Source organism: Nerophis lumbriciformis, linkage group LG21, assembly GCF_033978685.3.
Source record: "Nerophis lumbriciformis linkage group LG21, RoL_Nlum_v2.1, whole genome shotgun sequence".
In the NCBI taxonomy this organism is placed as follows: Eukaryota; Metazoa; Chordata; class Actinopteri; order Syngnathiformes; family Syngnathidae; genus Nerophis; species Nerophis lumbriciformis.
Window position 1 is genome coordinate 11,970,001 of NC_084568.2, and position 18,011 is coordinate 11,988,011.

The window sequence follows — 18,011 nt, forward strand, 5'->3', positions numbered from 1 at the left end:
CAGTCGCAATTTTACAGGAAAAGCTTACAATTTTGGCAATTTTATGAAAAGAGTCGTAATTTTACTTGACTCAAGTCACAATTTTCTAAGAAAACTTCAAAATGTTGGCAATATTATAATAACAACCGGTATTTTGCTTGGCAAAATTATGACAAAAGTCATGATTTTACTCAAAACATTTCACTGTTTTACAAGAACAAAAACAAATTGGCAATATTGGGATACAAGTCAGAATTTTATATAACAAATGTCCCCATTTAGCATTCAAAAGTAATAATTTTACATAAAGAAGTAATCATTTTACGGAAAAATATTGCAATATTACAGAAACAGAATGAATATGAGTAATTGTTCCCAATTTTACAAGAAAAAAGTCCACACATTGTGCTTTTAGTTAATTATTTATTTATTTTTTTTGTTTGTAATTGGTTTTTAATTTTCATTATTTACTTCAAATTATTACAGTATGTCTCTTTATACACTATATATATATATATATATATATATATTTTTTTTTTTAAATTAATTTTGGCCAAAGGGGGCACATTTCAATGTCTTACACACACTTGTTATTTCATATGTTGACCAGAGGGGGAGCATTTCAAATTTTTACACACACTTGTTATTTCATAAGTTGACCCGAGGGGGAGCACTTTTAAAAGCGATACACAGTCAATTTGAAACATCCCTCCTTTTTGGGACCGCCCTAATTTTGATAGATGTCACCATCAGGGGTGCAAATGAGACATTCTATATTAGATGCAATGGTTTTCCGTATTGGGACCATGATTTATGTCCTAACTTGTTCACCGCTCCTCATATGGAAGCTACTTCTCCTTGTTGATGTCTCATGAAGGGTAGAAATACAAGAACACACGCACACACGCACAAACTACACGAGCCATTAAAAAATAGCTACTAAATAAATCAGAACTTACTCACAAGTTACTCAGTACTTGTACTAGTGTTTTTTTCACACAATACTTAATACTCAAGCACTTATTTTGATGAAGACATTTTGCTTTTACTTGAGTCATATTATTCTAAAGTTACTACAATTTTTGGGTACTCTACCCACTACTGTCTGTATTTATTTTGATATATTCTGAATAGTTTTCATCAATACATTTTTTTTTATCTGATAATGATTTAAACTAGTATTCTTTAATATTTGCATATGCACACCTGGGATGTTGTACAGCCGCTAATATTATCAATTTGATCTATTTTTATATACATCTCCTATTATCCAGCCAAAACTCTCAAACTTTTTCTTTTCTTTTCCTTCGCAATTTAGTAGTACTTGATGGTAGCCCGCCACAATCCCCTTTCATCTCGATCCAGTCACTAATCAAATTATGTCTTACCACCAATAGATTCAAGTTGATACTCTCACGGATCGTAGCCTCAGTTTACTCATTGTGTCAAAGTGTCCGAATATTACCTACTATCACTAACCATTGGGCGTTTTACCGCCATTTATAATTAATACTATTGATTGTTCCATCACTGATTAGAGGTTTATTGCTGAACCACTTAGGAAAAGACAAACAGCCAGATAAATACACTATATTGCCAAAAGTATTTGGCCACCCATCCAAATGATGACAATCAGGTGTCCTAATCACTTGACCCGGCCACAGGTGTATAAAATCAAGCACTTAGGCATGGAGACTGTTTCTACAAACATGTGAAAGAATGGGCCTCTATCAGAGATTTCCAGCGTGGAACTGTCATAGGATGCCAACTGTGCAACAAATCCAGTTGTGAAATTTCCTCGCTCCTAAATGTTCCAAAGTCAACTTTATTATAAGAAAAGTGAAGAGTTTGGGAACAACAGCAACTCAGCCACCAAGTGGTAGGCCACGTAAACTGAGAGAGAGGGGTCAGCGGATGCTGAAGCGCATAGTGCAAAGACTTTCTGCACAGTCAGTTGCTACAGAGCTCTAAAACTTCATGTGACCTTCCAATTAGCCCACGTACAGTACGCAGAGAGCTTCATGGAATGGCGTTCCATGGCCGAGCAGCTTCATCTAAGCCATACATCACCAAGTCCAATGCAAAGCGTGGGATGCAGTGGTGTAAAGCACGTCGCCACTGGACTTTAGAGCAGTGGAGACGCCTTCTCTGGAGTGATGAATTACACTTTTCCATCTGGCAATCTGATGGACGAGTCTGGGTTTGGAGGTTGCCAGGAGAACGGTACATTTCGGACTGCATTGTGCCGAGTGTGAAATTTGGTGGAGGAGGAATTATGGTGTGCGGTTGTTTTTCAGGAGTTAAGCTTGGCCCCTTAGTTCCAGTGTAAGGAACTTTGAATGGCACTTCAAGTTCATATGTGAGTCAAGGCAGGTGCCCAAATACTTTTGGCAATATAGTGTACTTTGGATCCTGTACCATACCTTCGGACCAAAGCGGTCTACCTAGACTGCTTGGACGAGAGGCGGAACGTCTTCTAAGACCACTTGAACAGTCCAGTTGCGATCCATTTAATGCCCTCAGAATACAAATACCTGGATACATACATATTTGACCAGGTATGTCTATCGTTATTGTTGCACTTTAGGGTTTAGCAGCAAAGCACTTGACTAACAACTGAATGTGCAAAAACGGAGAACATGCACCTGTGTAAAATACTTGCACAATTTGCTATTTTCAATCATGGATTTAGTTCCCTGTGAACACTTCACTGTACGTAACTTTTACTAGTTTGTGCTTAAAATGGGAACTGCACTTTTTTCCCCCGGATATTTGCCGATCATTCACAATCCTTATGTAAGACAAGAACACGCGTTTCTATTTCTATGCATTCTAACTCGTTAAATACGCCAAGTTTTAATTTTCCTGAGGGAACTCTCCTGAAGGAATGAATAAAGTACTATCTATCTATCTAAGTATGAGGTGGTTAACAATGCAACTCATTAAAAGTTAACTCTTCTGCCCATAAAACCCTCTAAAACACATCCATAAAAACCGCCAACAATACTCCATTTACATGTCGTGACCTGAATATAAACCAAGTATTAGCAATATTCTTATTATAAGCGCTAGCACAGACAAACTATTTTTAGCTGTGCAGTGATCACAGAGAGCTAACTAGCTTATGCTGCTATATTGACATATTGAGCTGCTGCATCGCCTCTGAGTCGGTGAAAGTCAATTCTAGATTATAAATCAAGCCTCTCACCTGGATAGTAGAAGGTTGTGGACATAAACCCACAAGTTGGTCGACTTTGACATCCAACTTAGACCCGGAGATGGCGAAAAAGACACACACACACACACACACACACACACACACACACACACACACACACACACACACACACACACACACACACACACACACACACACACACACACACACTTCACAAAATTAAACCATTTGTGAGGATTATGATGAATTGTTAGTGTACAGGGGAAGATATAAACATCCAATCAGTCTTTGTCCCAGTGAGAGCAGACATTGTACAGTACGTGATTGTAGTTTGTATATCTTGTTTAACACTTAGCAATACTGCTACATGATGCTTAGTGTTTCATTAAAGCTGCATCTGTTTAGCACACAGCTTCTAAAACTTGTAGATCATCCTCCTCATATTCAGCCTCAAAAATAGAAGTTTCTGGATCATCATTTTAATCTGCCTTTTCGTTGAAGGAGAAGCATCACAGAGCGACGACGCCTGCCGGAGTGGATTCTGCATCTCCCTCGGCAGCAGGCAAATAACCTCAGAGACGGGACTCTGCGTCGTCTTGTCGTGTTCCTACTCCGCCGAAAACTTCAACCCACAAAGCGTGGTTTGGTTCAAATGTGACCACAACGAAAAATGCACCAACTCCGACATAGTATTCCACTCCAAGAACATGAACAAAACGAGGAACAGCTTCAAGGCGAGGATATCACTGCTGGAGCAGGATGTGAGTCGCAGGAACTGCAGCATCATCATCCACGACCTCAGCCAGTCTGATTCGGGATTGTATCAGCTCCGAATTAATGGCCTCTTTAACGGGAAATCTGATGGATTCTCCTTCAACCAGCACAGGGTACAGCTAAGCGTAAAAGGTATGTCACAAAAGTAAGTACATCTCAGTAAGCCTTTAAAAACATTAAACTTGGCTATACTTTAGTTTGAGTACAGCTTTTTTAGCGATATAGATTTATTATCCACACTAATGATCAAATATGAATTTCGTTAGACAGTGCGCCCTGAGTTCAAACCCCGGCCGAGTCATACCAAAGACTATAAAAATGGGACCCATTGCCCCCCTACTTGGCACTCAGCATCAAGGGTTGGAATTGGGGGTTAAATCACCAAAATTATTCCCGAGCACGGCCACCGCTGCTGCTCACTGCTCCCCTCACCTCCCAGAGGGTGAAACAAGGGGATGGGTCAAATGCAGGGGGTAATTTCACCACACGCAATGACTATCAGTGGTACTTTTGACTTTAAATGGGCCAACATTTTGGCCACATGACTAACAAGTGAGTAGCATTAGGATTCTCCCTTCAAAATAAAAGCATGCCGGTAAAAACAGGGTGACCATGGTGACGTGCAGCCCGGCGCCTAAAAACATTGCAGGAGAAAGCATTCCTGCCACAAAAAAATCATGATATTCCCTTATTTAATATTCGATAACATTTTGGAATGCAACCATTCCAAGTATGCGTGGGAAAACAAGTTGATTTATTGAAAGTGCTTTACAGAAAATTAAAAGAACGCAAAAATTAAAATGCAAAATCAGATTTAAAATTAAATCAGAAAATACAATCATAAAAACATTCATAATTAATATCAATCAAAGAGTGTAGATAAAATACTTTCAGTTGTCATACGTACAATTAAACAAAAGTGTACATGACAGTAGTCCAACCTGCTGGAGACCAAGACATGGATTAGTCTTTCTAAGTCTGAGTTAGACATTATTCCTGTGATTTTCAAAATGTTTTTTAGGTGGTAAAAAGTATTGACTTAATGTGACGAAAGGAAGGGAAGGGAAGGAAGGAAGGATGGTAGGTAGGAAGGAAGGGAGATAGGAAGGAGAAAGGGAGGGAGGGAAGGAGAAAGAAGAAAGAAAGGAAAGAAGAAAGGAAGGAAGGAAGGGTCGTAAGGAGGAAGGGAGTGTGAGAAGGAGGGAGAAGGAAGGGAAGAAACAAAACAGAAGGAAGGAAGAAAGAAAAGATGGGAGGAAGTAAGGAAGAAAGGAAAGAGGGAAAATAAAGAGTGAAATAGTTAGGAAGGAAGAAAGAAAGGAAGGGAAGGAGAAGAAAGGAAGAAAATAATGAAGGAAGGGTAAGGAGGAAGGTTGGGTGGGAGGGAGGGAGAAGGAAGGAAGGAAAAAAGAACCGTAGGAAGGAAGAAAGGAAAGATGAGAGGAAGAAAGTCAGGAAGGAAAGAGGAAAAGAGAAAGAGAGAAGGCAAGGAAGGGACGGGTGGGAAAAGGAAGGAACGTAGGAGGTAGGGAAGAAGGAAGAAAGGGAGGTAGGAAGAAAGGAAGGAGGGAAAGTAAGGAGGAAGGGAGGGAGCGAGGGAGGGAAGGAGGGAGGAAGGAAGGAAGGTAAGGAGTAAGGGAGGGAAGAAGGGAGAAGGAAGCAGGGAGGAAGGAAGGGAGAAGGAAGTAAGGAAGGAAGAGAGGTAAGGAGAACAGGATGGATGGAGAGAAGGAAAGGAGGAAGGCAGGCAGGAAGGAAGGAAGAGAGGAAAGAGGTAAGGAAGGGGGGGTGGAAGAGGGCAGGAAGGAAGAGAGGGAGGAAGGAAAGAAGGAAGAGAGGGAGTAAGGGAGGAAATAGGGCAAAAGAAAGGAAGGAGGGAAGGGAGGGAGCGAGGAAGAGCGCAGAAAGGAAGGAAGAGAGGGAGGAAGGGAAGAAAGGAAGGAAATGAAGGAGGGTGGAAGGAAGGAAGAGAGGGAGCAAGGAAGGAAGGAAAAAGAAGAGGGGGAGGAAGGGAGGACAGAGGGCAGGAAGGAAGGAAGCGAGGGAGGGAGGAAAGAGGGATGGAAGGAGGGAAGGGAGGGAGCGAGGAAGAAGGCAGGAAGGAAGAAAGGAAGGGAGGAAAGAGGGCACGGAGGAAGGAAGGAAGGAAGAAGAGAAGAAGGAAGGAAGAGAGGGAGCAAGGAAGGAAGGGAGGACAGATGGCACGAAGAAAGGAAGGAAGCGAGGGAGGGAGGAAGAGGGCAGGAAGGAAGCAAGGAAGAGAAGGAGCAAGGAAGGAAGGAAGAAATGAAGGAAGAGAGTGACGAAGGGAGAAAGAGAGGAAGGAAGGAAGGAAGGAATGAAGGGAGGGAGGAAGGGAGAAAGGGAGGGAGAGAGTAAGGAATGAAGGAAGGAAGAAGAGCAGAGAGATGTCATCATGAAGGAATAGAAGAGTATTCCAGGCAGGACATGTGCAGCTCTGCTCTCTTCCTTGTGTGGAGGATGAAGGCAGGCTGGTTAAAATATTGCCAGCAACATTCAGTGGAAATGTGGTGACTGAAGTGTGCTCACCCATGTTTACTCAGTAGGGACTCTTTCAGTGGAAGGTACATATTTAAGTTATGGAAGTTGTACGCTAAAAAAAAAAGTAATATATAGTTCCTATAGTAGTGTCCCTTGAGAATACACAATTAAAATGGTTCCTAAAATGTGAGGTGTGTAGAGTTTTGGCAAATCACGCACTTTAAAGCGATGCTTTAAAGTGCGTGATCTAAACGGACTTCAACTAGAAGTCAGGTCTGGTCTTTTCTTGCTAGAGCTGAAGCAGAAGCCCACGGTGTTGATCCCCACCCTGACCGCGGGCCGACCCGCCGCGCTCACCTGCACCGCCCCCGGCCTCTGCTCCGGGGACGCCCCCGCCTTCAGCTGGACGTGGAGGCGAGCAGGGGACGACTCCCCCCACGTTCTCTCGGGGAACCTCACGGTCGCTCGCCGGGATCTGTCTGATTTCACGCAACGACACAGCGCCACCTTGATCTTGAACCCTTCCGCCCAGCAGCATGGCACCCGGGTCACGTGCAGAGTCGCCTTCAAGGGGGTCAACGCGACCACGGAGGAGACGGCGACGCTAAATGTGACTTGTGAGTAACATCACTTCTTAATAATATGACGTAGCAGAAATTTTGGATCATGTCATGTGATCAAAGGAGACAGTCTGTATGTACTACTTGAAACAGGAAGTCAACAGAAGTATGATACAACAAAAGAAACGCGGGCAGGATCGAACAGCCCTGCTTGCGCTTTGTCCTGAAGAATTTGGAGGTAATCCTACTTTTTCATTGTCCCATTTACTCTCTGTAAAGCACCAGTTCCATTGGCAGCAAAACAGGCCCAGAGCATAATACTACCACCACCATGCTTGACGGTAGGAATGGTGTTCCTGGGATTAAAGGCCTCACCTTTTCTCCTCCAAACATATTGCTGGGTATTGTGGCCAAACAGCTCAATTTTTGTTTTATCTGACCACAGAACTTTCCTCCAGAAGGTCTTATCTTTGTCCATGTGATCCAATCCAATCCACTTTATTTTTATAGCACATTTAAACAACAAAATGTTTCCAAAGTGCTGCACAACAATATTAAAAACAATATTCAAATATTATCCTTAGCTCCACCAATGACTGAATAAAAACAAAAAATACATAAAACCAATATAAAAAAAATAATTAAAAAAAATGATTAAAAACGATTTTAAAGGGTAAAACCAATTAAAACAGTAAATAGAAATCAAAATTTTAAAAACACAGAGGAGCACAAAACTCACGTAGTGTTAAAAGCCAGAGAATAAAAGTGGGTCTTAAGACGAGACTTAAAACACTCCACTGTGGGAGCAGTTCGAACATGGAGGGGCAGAGTGTTCCAGAGGTTAGGGCCGACCACAGAGGAGGCTCTGTCTCTCCCGGTTTTAAGTCTGGTCTTGGGCACTACGAGCTGGAGCTTGCTCTCGGACCTCAGAGTGCGCGCTGGAGTGTAAATTTGGATGAGGTCCGAGATATACTGAGGTGATGTCAGATGAAACAAAAATTGAGCTGTTTGGTCACAATACCCAGCAATGTGTTTGGCAGCGAAAAGGTGAGGAACACCAGGCCTACCGTCAAGCATGGTGGTGGTAGTATTATGCTCTGGGCCTGTTTTGCTGCCAATGGAACTGGTGCTTTACAGAGAGTAAATGGGACAATGAAAAAGGAGGATTACCTCCAAATTCTTCAGGACAACCTAAAATCATCAGCCCGGAGGTTGGGTCTTGGGTGCAGTTGGGTGTTCCAACAGGACAATACCATACCATACCAACTTTATTTATAAAGCCCTTTAAAAACAACCACAGTTGAAGAACAAAGCCCTTATGTGGGCTCTGTACCGAGGATGTCGTTGTGGCTTGTGCAGCCCTTTGAGACACTTGTGATTTAGGGCTATATAAATAAACATTGATTGATTGATTGAAAGAGCTGTACACCACAAAGAAATAGAGGCATAGGACAAACTACAAAATAAGATTTAAAACAGAAGTAAAATACACATTGAAAAAGCAAATACAAATTACCCTAAGAACAATTTGTTAGATAAAAAGCAGTTAAAAAGTTACAAGTTAAAAACCGTTTAAAGTCTCATGCTGGGTTAAAAGCCAGTGAATAAAAATGGGTTTTAAGAAGGGTCTTGAAAATAGCCAAAGAACGGGCCTGTCTCACATGGAGAGGGCCATCGTTCCAGAGTTTGGGACCCGCAACAGAGAAGGCTCTGTCCCCTCTGAGCTTGCACTTTGTTTTGACCCCAAACACACGTCAAAAGTGGTAAAGGAATGGCTAAATCAGACTAGAATTAAGGTTTTAGAATGGCCTTCCCAAAGTCCTGACTTAAACATGTGGACAATGCTGAAGAAACAAGTCCATGTCAGAAAACCAACAAGTTTAGCTGAACTGCACCAATTTTGTCAAGAGGAGTGGTCAAAAATTCAAGCAGAAGCTTGTGGATGGCTACCAAAAGTGCCTTATTGCAGTGAAACTTTTTTTTTTCTTTCTTTAGTTTATTTCAAACATGAACACACTTACATCATAATACATCACACAATTTCATATAATTTCATTTTACATCATGCCCGAAAAGGAGTAGGAAGAAGCAAAGCTTTTAATCCTACCCCTTTCCCACTTCAAAGCATTTACAAATATATAGAATCATTTACTGACCTTTTTATATAATAAAATAACATTTATGAATTAGTATATAACAGTTTTGTAATATGTAATTAATTAATTCAGTCATTATTAACATACTGAGATGAAGAATATCTTATTTTCAATAAGGTTGAAAGTATTTCTCATAATTCTTTTTTGTACTCTGTAAGCACTATTATTTTTGAACAACCTCTTAAACTGGATCATATCAGTACAATTTTTAACTTCTTTACATTCCATAATTTAATTCCACATACTGATATGCTAAAAGTTCTAAGTGTTGTACGTGCATATAAATGTTTTAAATTATTTTTTCCTCTAAGGTTATATTTCTCCTCTTTAGTTGAGAAGAATTGTTGTACATGTAACCAAATATTAACATTGCTGTATGTATACTTTTGACCCAGCAGGTTTGGTCACATTTTCAGTAGACCCATAATAAATTCATGAAAGAACCAAACTTCATGAGTGTTTTTTGTGACCAACAGGCATGTTAAGATAACAAGAGTTATTGGAGTATTGGAAACTCAAGACAGCCATGACATTATGTTCTTTACAAGTGTATGTAAACTTTTGACCACGACTGTATATACAATATGCATGTTGTGTTCACTTACAAGACTACACATCTGGCGCCCTAGGCAAGATTTTAGGTGGCGCCCCCCCCCCCCCCCCCACATCGGCAGTGAAGTGTATATACTCACAAGAAACTGAATAGCTTTGTCTTTGACCTTTTTTTTTTTACTTACAACTATACCTAATATATAAAGGGGTGGAAAAGTGACTATTACCTGCAGGGCAAACATTAGCTAACCAGAAGGCAATAACAATGTAAACAAAAAACACCTGCTTAAAAGATCTAATACAAATGTCCCTGAGGAATGTAAGGTGGGAGTACTGTAATTACCTAACGTTACATTATTATTTTCCATAACAATTTAGCCCCCTCCACAATATTAACCAGACGTTAAAACAGAACTAGCTATTTATTGATTAGCAATTGCCGAATCATGTAACATTAGCTTAATGCTAAAAAGCCAGCTACTATCACATTCTGTAACAGACAAATAATTTCATGTAGGCTAACGTTACCTACCTGCTACCTCTGTCTTTTCTCGTTTCTCCTCCTCTTCTTTTCTCTTTTTTTCTTCCCTGGGCACCTGACAGTTTTGGCCGTTTTGACATCTTGTGTTGATTTTTTGATGTGGTGACGTCCAAAAAGAGTCATGATACGGGAAGGGAGGGGGCGTAATGTTGTAACAAATAATATTTCTAATAAATAGGCTTTACTTTGCATTTTAATTAACGTGGGATTATTTTTTGTATTTAGAAATAATAGTACCAACTTTTTTCTTTTTTTTTTTTCTCCAACATTTGTGGCACTGGCGTGGCGCCCCCTGATGGACGGCGCCCTTAGCATTTGCGTATACGGCCTATGCCACGGGCCGGGCCCTGTACACATGTAATTGTCATGAGTTCACGTTTTGCTTCCAGACGTGAAGACGCCGTCCATCACCGGGCAGACGACAGTAAAGGAAGGCGACACGCTGAATCTGAGCTGCAGCGTTGACAGTTTCCCACCTTCTCGCATAACGTGGAGTCTTCTAGATTCCCACGCAACAAAGCCGCACACAGAGCTGACCCAAGCTGTCAGCGCCGCCTACCTCGTCATCCCAAATGTGGCCGCCGTCCATTCCGGCCGCTACGTGTGTGCGGCGAACCACAGCGCGGCGACACTGACGGCGCACGTTGACATGACCGTGACCTGTGAGTAATCGCCGTTGATGTTCACTGTGTTGTCTTTCCCCGCCGCTCTTGATGCCTGACGGTGCACTCGCAGGGTTTGCGGGGATCCTCGACGGGTCTGGATGTGTGATGCAGACGGCGGGTTTGACCTGCGTGTGCATCAGTCGCGGGGTTCCTCATCCCGTTGTCACGTGGCCTTCGCTGGAGAACCGGACCGAGTACCACGCGGGCACGATCGCGTCCAACGACACCGTTAGCAGCATCGCTCTGACTGTCGGAGGCCGCCACCTTTCTGCTGTTGAGTGTGTCAGCAGCCATAAAGACGGGCAGGCAAAGAAACTCCTCAGCATTGAAATGAAAACATTAGAACCTGAAGGTAAGAGTGACAGGAATTACAATTTGACATATGGATTGACATAAAAACGGAATTCGGTCCTTTTTTGGCACCGACCGCATACCGCCGGTCCAACGGTGACATGTCACGGTACCTGGGTTGCACGTCACACACTTAATAGGGATGTAGCAATGAATTACTATTTTAAATTAAAATTAGGGATGTCCGATAATGGCTTTTTGCCGATATCCGATATTGTCCAACTCTTTAATTACCGATACCAACCGATACATAGTCGTGGAATTAACACATTATTATGCCTAATTTGGACAACCAGGTATGGTGAAGATAAGGTACTTTTAAAAAATAAATAATAAAATAAGATAAATTAAAAAAAAACATTTTCTTGAATAAAAAATAAAGTAAAACAATATAAAACAGTTACATAAAAACTAGTAATTAATGAAAATGAGTAAAATTAACTGTTAAAGGTTAGTACTATTAGTGGACCAATCATGTGTGCTTACGGACTGTATCCCTTGCAGACTGTTATTATTATTATTAGCCTTTATTTAACCAGGTAAAATCCCATTGAGATCAAAGATCTCTTTTCCAAGGGAGACCTGGCCAAGAGGGCAGCAGCAAGGTTACATTAAAAACAGTAAACAAATACATAAAACATCACATTTACAACATTAAAACTTGCTCACATGACACATGTGCATACAGACAAGGTAGACTGCAATCCTTTCACAGAAGCTTTAAACTCATTCAACGTAACTAGGGTTTGAAGTTTAATGTTCGATTGTAGGTTATTGCAAGCCTTCGGTGCTGAAAACCTAAATGCTTTCTTGCCAAGTTCAGTTCTTACTTTGGGGACGACAAATTGCAGAACATTCATTGAACGAAGATTGTGACTTCCTTGTTTCTTTGTTAAAAGACAAGACAGATAAGATGGAGTGATACCCAGAATGGTTTTGTAGATGAAAACATACCAATGATTGAGGCGTCGAGCACATAAAGATGTCCAGTTAACCATTGAGTATAACACACAATGGTGAGTAAGGGGAGCGCAGTTGATAATGAATCTCAGTGCCCCGTGGTACACACTATCCAGCTTGTGGAGACAACCAGCAGTAGCATTCATGTACAACACATCTCCATAGTCAATAACAGGTAAAAAGGTTGTTTCCACCAATTTCTGTTTCACAGTAAAAGAAAAGCAAGACTTGTTTCTATAATAAAATCCCAGTAAAAGTTTCAGTTTTTTTACAACATACTGAATGTGCTCCTTAAAACTCAAGTGGTCATCAATTAAAAATCCTAAACATTTAAAAGCAGATACTAACATAATTTGTTGCCCATTTCTTGTTAAAATGTTCTCACAGTGATGATCTTACAGTTTTTGATGTGGTAAAGAGCATACACTTTGTTTTCTCTGCATTTAAAACCAGTTGAAGATAGCAAAGTTGTTCTTGTACTCTGTCAAATGCATGTTGTAGATATTTAAAAGCCTCAGCAAGAGTGGGTGCTGTGCAGTATATGACAGTATCATCAGCATAGAAATGGAAAGTTGAGTTCGGAATATTCTGTCCAAGATTATTTATGTAAATAGTGAATAATAAGGGGCCCAACACAGAACCTTGAGGGACACCCTTTTTCACTTGCAGTACGTCCGAGGAGGAACCTTCTATCTGAACAGCCTGAGTTCTACTTGTGAGGTAATTTGCAAACCATATATAATGTAGGAACCAGAATATTAATAACAGAAAGAAACAACCCCTTTGTGTGAATGAGTGTAAATGGGGTAGGAAGGTTTTTTGGGTAGGTGCACTAATTGTAAGTGTATATTGTGTTTTTTATGTTGATTAAATAAAAAAATAAAAAATAAAAAATAAAAATGATACCGATAATTTCCGATATTATATTTTTACGCATTTATCGGCAGGCCGATATTATCGGACATCTCTAATTAAAATGATCGAAAAAGTGTGATTGATGACTGCACTTTGATGAACTCACAGACTTGACTGCTACCTCGTCAGCTTGAATGCTCACATGAAAACAAGACACATTAACGTCCTTCCCCATTCAGAAACGATCTAAACCAGGGGCGTCAAACGTACGGCCCGAGAATAGGTTTTATCCAGCCCGCGTGAAGAGTTTGCTAAGTATAAAAAATGAACCTGAAATTTTTGAATGAAAGAAACCGCCTTTCTAAATGTGTCCACTGGATGTCACAATAGCAATTATTTGTATCTTTGTAAATGATGCTACAGTTGTGGTCAAAAGTTTACATACACATGTAAAGAACTTAATGTCATGGCTGTCTTGAGTTTCCAATAATTTCTACAACTCTTATTTTTTTGTGATAGAGTGATTGGAGCACATACTTGTTGGTCACAAAAAACATTCATGAAGTTTGGTTCTTTTATGAATTGATTATGGGTCTACTGAAAATGTGAGCAAATGTGCTGGGTCAAAAGTATACATACAGCAATGTTAATATTTGGTTACATGTCCCTTGGCAAGTTTCACTGCAATAAGGCACTTTTGGTAGCCACCCACAAGCTTCTGGTTGAATTTTTGACCACTCCTCTAGAACAAAACTGGTGCAGTTCAGCTAAATGTATTGGTTTTCTGACATGGACTTGTTTCTTCAGCATTGTCCACACGTTTAAGTCAGGACTTTGGGGAGGTCCATTCTAAAACTTCAATTCTAGCCTGATTTAGCCATTCCTTTACCACTTTTGACGTGTGTTTGGGGTCATTGTCCTGTTGGAACACCCAAGACCCAACCTCCAGGCTGATGATTTTAGGTTGTCCTGAAGAATTTGGAGGTAATCCTCCTTTTTCATTGTCCCATTCATTTAAAGCACCAGTTCCATCGGCAGCAAAACAGGCCCAGAGCATAATACTACCACCACCATGCTTGACGGTAGGGATGGTGTTCCTGGGATTAAAGGCCTCACCTTTTTCCCTCCAAACATATTGCTGGGTATTGTGGCCAAACAGCTCCATGTTTGTTTCATCTGACATCACATGGACAAAGATAAGACCTTCTGGAGGAAAGTTCTGTGGGTCAGATGAAACAAATCACTCTATCACAAAAAAATAAGAGTTGTAGAACGCATTGGAAACTCAAGACAGCCATGACATTATGTTCTTTAAACTTTTGATTGCGACTGTACATATGTACAAAATAAATCACATGCTGTTAGTGCACCAGTCGAGGAAAATGAGCAAACTACATAAATAACATACTGAAATTTGATTTTTATATTATTTTTTTTATCTTGATAGATTGAAAATTAACACCAATGAGTTGACTGATGAACATTATCACATCATTTATTCAGAAAATATAAATAACGACAAAGAAAGAAACCGCAACATGTAAGTGTAAAAAAACCCAAACAACATTATGATTTGTACATTTTCAGAATGTGCTTGTTCAATTTTTAAACAAAGAAAACAATATGAAGTTTTCTATATTTTTAAGTTATCGTGCCGTGCTTTACCAGTCCGGCCCACTGGGGAGTAGATTTTTCTCCGTGTGGCCCTCGATCTAAAATGAGTTTGACACCCCTGGTCTAAACTTATATAAACACATTACTGTCCCAGCAACTAAGATATTCAATTGTGCACATTCAACCTACAAGCTGTGTGCTCTCTCAGCACAGAAAGATGCATCCGAGAAACACGAGACAGAGGTGGTTTTACGGTGCGTTCAAGGACTCCTGAAAAGGAGTAGGAAAACCTAAAAAGTATTTAAAAAGCACTTTTCATGTGAATTAATCTTAAAGTGCTCAGGTATAAACCAATATTTAAAACAACAAAAGTTTAGCCATCCCTGAAGCATAAGAAACACAAAACATTAAAAAATAGTGAGTTTTCTGACATTTTGTCTATTTTAGTTATCTAAAAAAAAAAAAAAAATCAAAGGATTTCAGTGTGTATAAGTACTTTTAGAGCACATTTAAAAAAATATTGCGATTATAATAACGGTTATTTTAGTCACAAAAACTGATTTAGCATTTTTATATCGTTACATCCCTAACACTGCTTGGCACTCAGCATCAAGGGTTGGAATTGGGGATTAAATCACCAAAATGATTCCCGGGCGTGGCCAATGCTGCTGCTCACTGCTCCCCTCACCTCCCAGGGGGTGATCAAGGGTGATGGTCAAATGCAGAGAATAATTTCGCCACACCTAGTGTGTGTGACAATCATTGGTACTTTAACTTAACACTTGGCCAGCACTGCAGCAGCACTGAGAGCCGACTCAGACAAACTGCCTCCAGCTATTGTTGCAATTTTCAATGCCAACAAAGAAATTGACTCAGAAATGTGATAATAAAACAACTAGACGGACGTTATCATAGTCATTTCATTTGAAATGTTCCAATAAAAAATTAGATGTTATAATAAAAACAATTTATATTTATTAACACACACAAATGTACTGAAAATTGGCGTCGTTGACTACCGGTACCCATTCCCAGGGACTGGATTGGTTCAAATCAGTTCCTGTACAAACAAAAATGTATATTCATCTCTAATGCTGACATGTGGTTATGTTAGCATTTAGCATATAGATAACTTAGCGAGGCTGCTCATGTATTTTGTTTTTTATGTTGATTTTCAACCATAATTGTTTACATTTGTATTCTAATTGACGCCTTTTTGCCTCCCCCCCCTTTGAAACCAGACACACGAGTGGAAACCCTCGCAAGTGTGCTGCGGGCCGACGTCATCATTGCATTTTTGGTCGGAACGCTTCTTTCCGCCATCTTGTGCTTGTTGCCAATGATCTGCTGCAGGTACACTACTCTTGCTTCTTTCCTTCGCCTGTTGCACCCGAATATGACAAATGAGCATGTTTGAATCAGATATAGCTGCAGACAAACCAAGAAAAACTCTTGTCCGCTGGATTTGGAAATGGTGTCCCCACGGGAGGAATCAGAGGTATTAATTTATCTTGACTCCACGGTTTTTCAAATATTGAACTAAAAGTTCTCCTAAAATATGGTGACACTTTGAAGGTCCAAGTCAGGGGTGTCCAAACCACAGCATCATAAGGACTCTTACCCACAGGGAGAATGCATACATTTTAGTAGTTTGACAATGTTGATGCTGTTGTTTTGTCACCATCTAGTGGACACCTGTGCAACAAATCCAGTCGTGAAATTTCCTCGCTCCTAAATATTCCAAAGTCAACTGTCAGCTTTATTATAAGAAAATTGAAGGGTTTGGGAACAACAGCAACTCAGCCACGAAGTGGTAGGCCACGTAAACTGACAAGAGAGGGGTCAGCGGATGCTGAAGCGCATAATGCAAAGACGTCGTCGACTTTCTGCACAGTCAGTTGCTAAAGAGCTCCAAACTTCATGTGACCTTCCAATTAACCCACATACAGTACGCAGAGAGCTTCATGGAATGGGTTTCCAGCTGCACCATTGCACAAAGTACAAAGCAAGGTCCATAAAGACATGGGTGACAGAGTCTGGTGTGGATAAACTTGACTGGCCTGCACAGAGTCCTGACCTAGACCCGATAGAACACCTTTGGGATGAATTAGAAAGGAGACTGAGAGCCAGGCCTCCGCGACCAACATCAGTGTGTGACCTCACCAATGCGCTTTTGGAAGAATGGTCGAAAATTTCTATAAACACACTCCGCAACCTTGTGGACAGCCTTCCCAGAAGAGTTGAAGCTGTAATAGCTGCAAAAGGTGCACCGACATCATATTGAACCCTATGGGTTAGGAATGGGATGGCACTTCAAGTTCATATGTGAGTCAAGGCAGTTGGCCAAATACTTTTGGCAATATAGTGTAGATTTATCATTGTCAATATACAAGGCCACCCCTCCTCCTGTGTTACCAATGTGATTTGTTGTAAACAGCACATATCCATCTATTTTCATGTCCTCAACGTTTTCTTCATCAAACCAAAATTATTTTGATACTTTTTTTAAATAAAGGGCACCTCAAAAAATGGCATTATTGGCTTTATTTTAACAAAAAAATCTTACGTTACATTAAACATATGTTTCTTATTGCACGTTATTGGGCTGAAATTTGTAATACCTTGTCTTTGGAAATTGGCGAAAAGATCGAACCGAATCCTCTTAGCGGACTATTGTAATTTTACCGCGGTTTATCATTATACCGTTTACCGTTACATCGCTAACTACACTAAATTAAAGGGGTCAGATTAGGCAAAACTTTATTTTCTTGCCTTTTGCACCTTTCTGTGTATTTTGGATCCCCATAAGTCCCAGAAATGTGAATTCAAACCATGCAGGCATTAGGGAGACATTTGCAAAACAATGTTGACTTATTCCAATCTCCAGACAAGCCATTTGGACTTTGAGCGAATATTACCATAAGCCTACTGTAAATTAGGGATGTCCCGATCCGATATTTGCCAAAAATTGCGTATCGGCAAGGCATGGGAAAATGCCGATCCAGATCCAGTTTAAAAAAAAAACCAACCTGGTCCGTGTTTTCCAACGCACCTATTTAAATAATACATTACACTTTTCTGCTGCTCCGTAAGTTCCGTTCCGCATTTTCCAGCACACCTTCAACACATCCACAATTCTCACGCAGTTGCTTTTAGCTGCTGGCATTACACGACAGGCTCTTCTCACTCTTTCCTGTGTCTCCCTCTCACAGACAGCAAGTGCACCTTCTTACACACGTCACATACTGTCACGTCATACGTCACATACGTATACGTCCTCTCCCAGCAGAGAGCGAGGTAGCGGCATGGCTAACGTTAGCTGTG

The 18,011-nt window shown here is 40.6% G+C and overlaps 1 protein-coding gene across 4 annotated transcripts in view; it reads left to right on the top strand.

The window, feature by feature from the left end:
* The window catches only part of LOC133621146 (sialic acid-binding Ig-like lectin 14), a 35,349-nt gene that overhangs the window by 14,648 nt on the left and 2,690 nt on the right, over window positions 1-18,011 (top strand). For 2 of the 4 annotated variants that reach the window (XM_061983044.1, XM_061983045.1), the window contains 6 exons: window positions 3,659-4,063; window positions 6,727-7,050; window positions 10,632-10,904; window positions 10,978-11,259; window positions 15,929-16,040; window positions 16,110-16,185. In XM_061983044.1, coding sequence (XP_061839028.1) covers window positions 3,659-4,063; window positions 6,727-7,050; window positions 10,632-10,904; window positions 10,978-11,259; window positions 15,929-16,040; window positions 16,110-16,185 — 1,472 coding nt within the window. The remainder of the gene's footprint in view (window positions 1-3,658; window positions 4,064-6,726; window positions 7,051-10,631; window positions 10,905-10,977; window positions 11,260-15,928; window positions 16,041-16,109; window positions 16,186-18,011) is intronic. The other 2 variants (XM_061983046.1, XM_061983047.2) reach the window with 2 other exon arrangements.